The 9,858-nt window shown below is 33.4% G+C and overlaps 2 protein-coding genes across 2 annotated transcripts; both read left to right on the top strand.

The window, feature by feature from the left end:
* The first annotated feature begins 369 nt into the window (after window positions 1–369).
* CPNIFS (chloroplastic NIFS-like cysteine desulfurase) lies at window positions 370–4,937 on the top strand. Its single transcript, XM_022297379.2, has 10 exons — window positions 370–668; window positions 893–1,026; window positions 1,148–1,307; window positions 1,984–2,170; window positions 2,493–2,638; window positions 2,715–2,787; window positions 2,902–2,965; window positions 3,560–3,659; window positions 3,925–4,083; window positions 4,477–4,937. The coding sequence occupies exons 1-10, from the start codon at window positions 435–437 to the stop codon at window positions 4,645–4,647; spliced, it is 1,428 nt and encodes a 475-aa protein (XP_022153071.1). The 5' UTR covers window positions 370–434; the 3' UTR covers window positions 4,648–4,937.
* A 264-nt stretch (window positions 4,938–5,201) lies between these two features.
* Window positions 5,202–6,899, top strand: LOC148212636 (uncharacterized). Its single transcript, XM_088121183.1, has one exon. It carries the CDS (start codon window positions 6,069–6,071, stop codon window positions 6,801–6,803), a length of 735 nt encoding a protein of 244 aa, XP_087977309.1. The 5' UTR covers window positions 5,202–6,068; the 3' UTR covers window positions 6,804–6,899.
* Window positions 6,900–9,858: the final 2,959 nt, after the last annotated feature.

Below are 9,858 nucleotides of genomic sequence, written 5' to 3'. Positions count from 1 at the left end.
AATAAATGAAAACAGACCTCAAAATAAATAAATAATTAATTAAAATTTTTTTGACATATATTTATTCAATTTTAAAATATATTAAAACAGACATTTAGCCCACTTTTATATCTAACAACTTAATTTCTACTTAACCGTACTTGAAAAAAATTAAGTGTTATCAATCCACTTATCTAAGAAACTTTATTAAATTCTAACAAAAAATTTTCATTCAAAAGTTTTAAACTAAAAAATTTAAATTATTATCAGTTTCAAAATATATCGACTAAATTATTACAAAGAGATTAAACGGTTACTTTAAGAAAATAAACAAATGTGTTTTTTCAATCACATCCGTATAACCTATTTATAGGTAGCGGTGTGATCAAATGATTAGTAGCATCGATCGACACCAGGCTTGCTCGTGCTCGATTCTCAAGTTGGGGAACGAGAGGATGATGGAAGTTGTGGTTCTGAAGCTCCCATCCTTCCAATTCATAAACCCTAGTCGCTGCAGTTCCTGTTTCTCCTCCACTCTCCGCAACTCTCCTTCCTCCGCACTCCGCAGATTTTCCTCTCCTTTCTCAGTTTCCGCTTCTGCTTCCACCGCCACGGAAACCGACAGCTTACATTTCGCCTCTCTTTCGCTTGGCCACACAACCCGCCCCGATTTCCCCATCCTCCATCAGGTTCCTGTTTTTTGAGTTCTTTATGTTAATCTCTGGTCATCGCAAGGCCAATTTTTCGGTCTATTTGTTATTGGATCCTTCAAGCTTGGTTGAATCGTCAGTTTTTCCCGAGTATATTGTGAATCACGTTGTATTGAGTATTGATGTCTCTAAATATTGTTATTGTTATTGTATTGTATTGGCTCTTCATGCGGTGGAGTTAATTGCCGTGTTGCGACCTGCAGGAAGTAAATGGCTCTAAGCTTGTATACTTGGACAACGCTGCTACCTCTCAGAAGCCCATTGCTGTGTTGAAAGCTTTGCAGAATTATTATGAGGCTTATAATTCAAATGTTCATCGTGGAATACACTACTTGAGGTAGATAATCTACACTTCGGGGTTAAATTAATTAATTATAGTATTACTTGCTGGGTTATAGGCACTAAATTAGTGTCTGTCTGCATTTATCACTTGTAATCACGACCGTTTCTGACTGTAGTGCGAAGGCAACTGATGAGTATGAGCTGGCAAGAAAAAAGGTTGCTTCTTTTGTCAATGCAGCAGAAGCAAGAGAGATTATTTTTACCAGGAATGCAACTGAAGCTATCAATCTAGTGGCTTATTCTTGGGGCCTAGCTAATTTAAAATCAGAGGATGAGGTGCGTATCATGTTAGGTTGGGTTACTGTATCAATGTTAGTTGTTTAAGGCAAGTGATATTTCTTGTAAATATGTGCTATCTAGTGCACGTATAGGTACTTGTAACATGTATTTGTTAATGTTATTCTCCACACGGGAGATTTAATCTGAAACGCAGTTTGTTTCTGATAATTATTTATGCAGAAAAAAAGTATGCTCTATCCACAAATACCTGGGATTTTTTTAGTAGTTTTGCAAACTTGACTATTGTAAATTGTTTCTTCAGTCTTTGTATCTTCAGTTGGTGCAGAATTTATATGCCGTGGATGGTCATATTGTTTGAGTTTCATGAAGTGGTATTTGTAGAAGTTTTGTCATTTCCATCTCAAATCTATCAATTTAAATTGGTTTACATTTTATACTTGTTCATATTCTTTTCAGTTGTCTTAAGTGGGGTTTTTGTAAAGAGAGGAAAAACTGAGTTTTAGGCTATGGTTCATTGGGATTATCTGCACTTGAATATAGTTTGATTTTTGTGACTGGTCTGTTTGTGAAGATGCTTGTGATGTCAAATTTAAGTTAATAAGAATGTTTTTAACTACTACATGAAGACCATAAAAGCTGCATTTATTATTTTTAAGTGTGTGCCTTGTACTGCGTTAACTTTAACTGTAACGATGTTTTTCCTTCAGTGCAGATCATACTTACGGTTGCTGAACATCATAGTGCAATTGTCCCCTGGCAACTTGTGGCTGAAAGGACGGGTGCTGTTCTGAAGTTTGTGAGTTTGGATGAACATGATGTTCCGAAATTGGCAGATTTAAAGGAGATGTTTACAACAAAAACGAAGCTTGTGGTTACCCATCATGTTTCAAATGTACTAGGTACACTCTTCTATCTGATATTTTAGGATTATTTTAGTCAATTTCCTTTTCTCCCCCATTTTATTAGTAAACATCACTCAAGTGAGATAAGTACCTGCTACTAGGTGAATTTTTCAAACTTAAGTGTGATCATATCACTTTTATTATTACGTGTCAAGTGGAAAGTTGTATGGTTGAATAATAGTAATAAAGTTCAATGAATGGGAAAAGAAAGAGAAGAACTGCATGACATACCCCCTTCTCTTGATTTCTGTCTCTTATTCTCGATGCCCTTCTAATAGTAACTCTAGTCGAATTCGATATGATTTGATTCTTTCTGCAGCATCTGTTCTTCCAATTGAAGATATAGTTGGCTGGGCACATCGTTTTGGGGCAAAAGTGCTAGTAGATGCATGCCAGAGTGTTCCACATATGGTTGTTGACGTCCAGGCACTTGACGCTGACTTTCTTGTTGCTTCTTCTCACAAGGTTAGGCCATTCTCTTATTAATAAAATCTTGGGCCTTACATTGTGCGTATGAAGTTAAGGAATAAACATGCTTCAGATGTGTGGGCCTACAGGCATCGGATTTTTATATGGAAAGAGTGATCTCTTGTCTGCAATGCCTCCATTCTTAGGTAGGTTCTTTGAAAAGATAAGTTATGAAAGTAACTGTATATAAAAACAATTTTACCAGTTAGTTAATGAGAAGTCAATATCCAGTGTTCTAATTTGGTCCTACATGGCTCTAGGTGGTGGAGAGATGATCTCAGATGTATTTCTTGATCATTCCACATATGCAGAACCTCCTTCAAGGTTGGTGAACTGCAAGCGTGCAATTTTGTATTTTTCTTTGTATTTTAACTTAACCATAATTTTCTCCATGTATCTAAATGGGGTGGAAAATTTTGTACATTCGAGATATAGGACTTTGAATGCTGAATATGTCATGAGTTTCCATGTTTTATTTATTGAGATTAGAACACCAAAAGTTCGTCTCTTTTTTCTTCTTTGACCTATGGTTATGTGGAAGCCGGAACTTTAGTGTTTTGCTCATTAAGTTTCTATGCTGGCTACTGTGTGTGTTTACGCTTGCTTCTTGTATGCACTTTTCGTTTGCTCATCTGTTGTGTTCGTAGCAATTGTGACACTTGGCTTAATTGTGTACTTGATAAATCATATATTTGAAGTCATCATGAGAATTGAGATCTAAACAACTGACTTCATGAACGAATGGAGTTAAAATTCTGTGGTGTCTATTTATTACAGTATTCATTAATTGATGTCATTTTACTTATCTTTTTATGTCTTTTATGTTGCCTTCTTTTGATATTTGCATCAGAAAGTTATTTTGGTTGGACAAACTTCCGACTCTAGTCCCTACTAATAACTCATTTTTCCCTTGATTAGATTTGAGGCTGGGACGCCAGCAATTGGAGAAGCAATTGGGTTGGGAGCTGCTGTTGACTATTTGTCTGGAATCGGCATGCAAAAGATACATAGTTATGAAGTGAGTTGATTGCATTTTGGCATATGCATTCCCCTTCCTTTAAGAAATTTATTGAGGTGAAAAGGTTGGTGTCAATACTAAATATAGCAGCACACAACACAGCAAAGGAACATTTTCCTCAATCAAAACATTTAAATATTATTTTTCATCAACTAGGTTACCTGGAAATGTGGAATTGAAAACTGAAAATTTGAATGAGATGATAAACATTTCTACGAGCTTTTATGTTCAAGTCTAACGGTAAGGAGTTGGTGTCTGCAAACAGGAAGAATTGGCAAGATATCTATATGAAAGCCTTCGTGCAGTCCCCAATATTCGCATTTACGGACCAGCTCCCACAGCAAATGTGCAACGTGCTGCTCTGTGTTCTTTCAATGTTGAGAATATTCATCCAACGGACATTGCAACTTTTCTTGACCAACAGGTGATACATCTCTGACTTGGCTCTACTTTGTAGGACATGCTTGAGTTTGTTCCCGACCAAAGTTTTTTAAGGTTTAAATTCCTATCCCTAAAAAAAAAAAAAAGTTTCGTGATTATTCTAATTTGGTCTCTAGAGAAGATATCTACGTTGACAAACAAGTATTATTGGTAGGTCAAGTGTCGAGTTCTAAAATAGACTTTAGAGATTCTAAAACCAAAGAGTTGTAAGTCAAAGGGACCAAAACATAGTATCTAAAATTTTAGGGACTAGAATGAAATACCAAGAACCAGAATAGGGTCTAAAATCTCTTCTCTAACCATGTTAAAGTCTCAAGCTCTTAAAACAGTATCATGATAAATTATGTTTATGGATCCTTAAAATATTGCAATGCAGCATGGTGTCGCTATCAGATCGGGACACCACTGTGCGCAGCCCCTCCACCGTGCTCTAGGGGTCAGCTCGAGCGCCCGAGCTAGCCTATACTTCTACAACACGAAAGAGGATGTCGACTACTTTATCCAGGCTCTAAATGACACTGTAAGTTTCTTCAACTCTTTTAAGTAGAGTTCTGGTAATACACTTCCTGGTTTGGTTGGTGGGTCCACCTAAACCTTCTAGAATGCAAGGCTTGTGTTGTATATACTCTGTTTTTTTTTTTAAAGAAAGTATTTGCTCTGATTGTCTTGAGAATTGTGACATTTACTACCAGATCTATGCCCATGTAATCTCATTGTAAAGACCTTAGATTTCTCCTAGTTTTTAGTTTATTTATAAGTTATTAAATTAAGTTAATGCTTCCATGAACTCCAATGTCATGTCTCCAGGATATTAAATTTATGTCTGCAATTTCAACATTTCGATTTCCATTGATATTTTTATGTCCACAGGTTTGATATAGATAGGGTAAGTGAATTGACATTTTCATGGTATCATAAATAACTCGACAAAATATAAAAAAAATAATATCAATAAAATATCATTAATATTAATATTAATAATTTTAACTTATTTAAAAAGGTTAAATGTTTATTTGTTATGAACTTTTTATCTTAATTAATCTTTTTTTTTAGAAATATCTATCAATATCATAACATTTTCATAAAATTTGAGATCTTAATATTTTGTTTACATTCAAAAGTGAGATATTAAATAAATAGTTCTGTTTCAACCCAAAAATCCCACAAGTAATAATATTTTATGGTTTCATAGGTAGGTGCCGAGTATATATAACAAATTAACAATATGGTTGTAAAAAAATTGATATCAATATTACAAGCCCTAACAATATTAATACTTATATTAATAACGTTAATGTAAATAACATTTTTTATGCACTAAAAAAACAACTTTTTTATTATTTATATCGGAACTTGCAAAAAAGAACCAATCATAGATTTACCACTAGTCATGAAGGATTGAGAAAATTGTCAAAAGGGGTATGTCAAACTAGTTCGGACAATGACAAGTATAAAAAAATAAAGTAATTATGAAAATAGGGGAATGAATAGAATTACACAAATCATGGGGGGAATGAAGGAAATCTCTGTTAGGTTAGCTACATCATTTTTCTCCTTTTATGTTAATCTTTCGGGTTGAACAAAATATTTATTTATCGCTCTTGAAATATTATTTATATCTCATTTATTTGAGATTAATTTTCTTATTATTCAAATTGAATAAGTCATTTTTTTTTTTTGAATTATACTTTAAAACGAAAAGGAAATCTAAAAAAAGAGAAGATAAACTAATTCAATCTATATTAAAAAAATGAAATCAATCTTTAATAATAAGATATTATATAACTTGAGATTTCTTTAAAAAAAAATTAAAATTATTATCATTGAAAAAAAAAATAAACTAAGGAGGCGGAATATAAATTTTTGCTTAAGGTCCCAAAATAGTTCGAGTTTAATCTTCAAAAGAGTTGGCCAAGTTTCCTTTTTTGAAAAGATTCAAAGGAAGAAAGCAACGACTACTCAAAATCCATGGATTTCAGTGGTACCAGAAGCGGAGGAGGGAGAAACTTAGCTCTTTTGGCGCTTCCTCAATCAAGAATCGCAAGAATAATATCTCGTTCTCTATTTCTAGCTGTGATTCTCCTCTTAATTCCTCACATTGGTCCCGAATTCAAGGAGCAAGGAAAACTCCTCTGGTTTAATTTCGCAAATCTTCACTCGCCAACCGCGAAGGAATTCAATAGCCTCATCAATGACTTGGAAATCGCCGACATTCTTCGGACGGGGCAAAAGAGCCTTATTCTGATCGCAGGATCGAATTCGAAGAACCTCGAAGCTCCTGCTCATTATGCAGATCATCTGAGAAGTATGGGAGGCGATGTGATTATTGAGAACAATTTCTGGCCACAAGGCTCTTTTGCGGATGAATCGTTTGATATTGTGTTCACGCTAGGGCAATTCGGAGCCGGATTCGTCGATCGTGTTCTTAGAATTGGGGGCGCTGTGGTTGTTCCGGCGAAAGATCTGTCTTCAAATGTGTTTCTTGATGAGTTGAAGTATACGTGCGTTTATATAAAGCCTTACGATGTTGAATCGGTCATCTCCGTGATGGTGAAACCAGATCCGGCAACCGATCATTCTAACGGCGGCAACTCTGCCGCCGTGCACCGGAGGCCAAATTGGCGGCACCTTAATTCTTATTGGCTGATTTTTAGTACGCAGTGGGTGGAATTTTTTTTTTTTTTTTTGACCGAAGGCAATTAGGTTAGAGAGGATTCGCTTTTTTTATTTATATTTTTTACAAGAGGATTCGTATTATTCTTTATGGACTATAATTGTTTTTTTCAATCATAAATTTTGTGTACCAAATAATTTTTATCAATTGAGTTATTTCCATAGAACTTTTAGCCTTCACCAAAAGTTTAAAACAGAATGTTTAACTTTTTTCAAAGGACTGTTTAAAAATTCAAGTACCTGGTTGGTTAGGATTGTTTGATAATTTATTGTATTTGTTTCCTTTTTTTAATATTGAAAAAATAGAATTGCACGATTCCATCTACATATTCTGATATAAAACAAATTTTTATTTACATTTTTGGATAAATTGAAAACGGGAACAAAAGAATCTATACAATTTTAAGAAAATTTCTAAAAGAATAAGAATCTAGAAACCTAAGAATTTTGACCTTTATTGTTATTCTTTTTTCGAAACATTCTAAAGGTATGTTTGGAGATGATTTTGGCATGTAAAATCTATTGCCAAAATCATTTACATTTCAATGATGATATTTGGCAAATTAAAAAATTGATTTTAAGAAAATATAAAATCACATAAAATTGATGTTTAAATATCATTTGGGTGATGATTTTGGAAAATCAATTATTCTTAAATTTATTTTTTTCAAAATCGCTCCTTCTACCATCACTTCCAAACACGTTCTAAAAATTGTATAGAAATTTTAGAAATAATTTCTTTTTATGGTTCTCGTTTCTAATTTGTTTCAAAATATAAATAAAAACATTGTTTTACCATTCTTATGAGTGTTTTTTTTACAGTAAATTAATGGGTGTTTTGAATTCGTGTCGAGGTTCTGCAATTCTATTTTTCTTATTTATTGTTTCCGTTTTTCATTGCTTCCAAAACATGAATAGAAATATATTTTATCATTGTTGAATACAACATCAATCATTTTGAATATTTATTTAAAACATTAATTTTGAAATAAATCTTTTTCTTTTTTAATTTAAAATATGTCACCTTTTTCCAATAAAAAAAATAAACAACAATAAATAATTACTAAATGCAATATATTTTTCTTTATTATCTTTATTAAAAAGTATCAAAACGAATGAGGAACTTTACTCGGATCCTAACAACTAAAATCAAACCAACATGAAAGTTTGGAGATTGAAATAAAATTAATTATTTTAAATATTTGAATTATAACTAAGAAAAAAATTACCCTTGGTGAGAGTTGATTAGATAGTGTTATGCAGAGGGAAAACGACAAAGCAACGAAAAGAGAATCAAAGAGACTACCAGATGAACCGGACAGACCGATCGAATCGGACCGAGCCGAGCACGACTCGATCTCGACCCATGCTTGGTGTCGAGTAGGGCTTGGCAAATGCCAAGCCCGGCACTCGTCCTCTTTTGATCTCCACGCACCTTAAGTCCTGTAACAATGAATTAGGGCACGTTTAGAAGGATCTGGAACCTACCGAGTGGCTATAAATAGGACATGTAGCCTAATCCTAAGGTAAGTCGAATTCTACCCTTCAATTCTACTCCCGTTGCTAATTTAGACATCGGAGCCCATGTGACAACAGTCACACCGGTCTAACCTTGTTCGGTTTTGCAGATTTTCGAGTCCCTAATAATAAAGTTTGGTGTAAACCTCGAAAGGAACTGGGAGAACATAATCCGCGCATCAATAGATAGAATCAATTAAAAGTGAAAATAATTTCAGTTTGATGGTTCGAGATTCATTCATAAGTTTGAATTGACATCTTTGATTACATTGTGGGAATTTGAAGAGCTATGCACATCTGGTCGTTTGTATTTTTACAGTTTTATCCAATAATGTTTACCTGACATAAAGTTACCTTTAAATCAAAAAAAAAATATATATATATATATATATATATATATATATATAAATCGTTTAACATGTTTTATCTTATCTAAATATCACATAAATCTTTTGGATTATTGTTGTGCAAAAATACACCAATAACGGTTTCTTTTATCAAACAATATTAATCATTAATCCAAATAAATTCACCAAACAATATTAACATAATGGGAGAGAAGACAACACCAAAATTTATAGTGGTTCGACCAAGGTGGTCTACATCCACTGTTCAAGGTGATGGCAAATTTATATTAGCTTCAATATCCAAGAACAATACAAACCCAAGCTCTAAGCAAGAAACAAACTCTTCTGTAGATTTTTTCATCCTCGGTTGCTGCGGTCAGAAAGAGTGTAACAAAATTCTGTCTCTTTTTCGAAATCTCACGGCAAGGAGAATCGTCCCAAACTAGGGTTGCACACCATGTAATAAAGTAGCCACATAATTGGGATTAAACAAGAACTAATGGTCCAACCCAACTTCTTTCATTTAATAACAACCCATGAGATATGCTTGAGTAAAGAAGGTCATTTAATAACAACCCATGAGATATGCTTGAGTGAAGAATGATAAATTCGAACAAAAAGGACACATCATCATAGAATTGTTAGTTCAAACTCCGCGCATAGAATCGATAATTGGACTCCTTGCATACTTGTTGGGGGAGATTCGAGATTGTTGAACTGTGGACGTACAAAGTATGTTGAACCAATATAACTTCAAACAATCTTTGCCGAATAATACTCCCACCAACAATAACAGCTCAACTCTATGCATAACTCTCGCCAGAAATTTCAAAGGTAACAGTTGAATGGACTCGTACGTGATTCCAACAGTCACGTCTTTCAAATAAATTAAAGAAAAAATTTTGATTTTTTTATAACACAGTAGAAAAGAGGTATACGACGGTTACTCTCTAATCATTATTAGAGGCAAAATCTTCATAGTGCTAACTCCAGGTTCATTTTCAAATATTCTTGGAGACATTAATACTTTATATAGTCATATTTCGGCTAAGATAAAAAGTTACAAAATAAGCATGGTAAGCTTTATATAGATGTTTAATTTTGATATTTATATTTCAAAATTTTCTTCCACTTTTTCTTTTTGTGTAAAAACATCAAGAGAATATAGCTAGACTATCTGCAAGAATAAAAACTTATACTAAGTATGGTCCATGAAATAA

The sequence above is a fragment of the Momordica charantia genome (genome assembly GCF_013281855.1).
Source record: "Momordica charantia cultivar OHB3-1 chromosome 2 unlocalized genomic scaffold, Mcharantia_2.0 BLBB01000002.1, whole genome shotgun sequence".
Classification (NCBI taxonomy): domain Eukaryota; kingdom Viridiplantae; phylum Streptophyta; class Magnoliopsida; order Cucurbitales; family Cucurbitaceae; genus Momordica; species Momordica charantia.
This window is presented reverse-complemented; position numbering and strand designations above follow the sequence as displayed.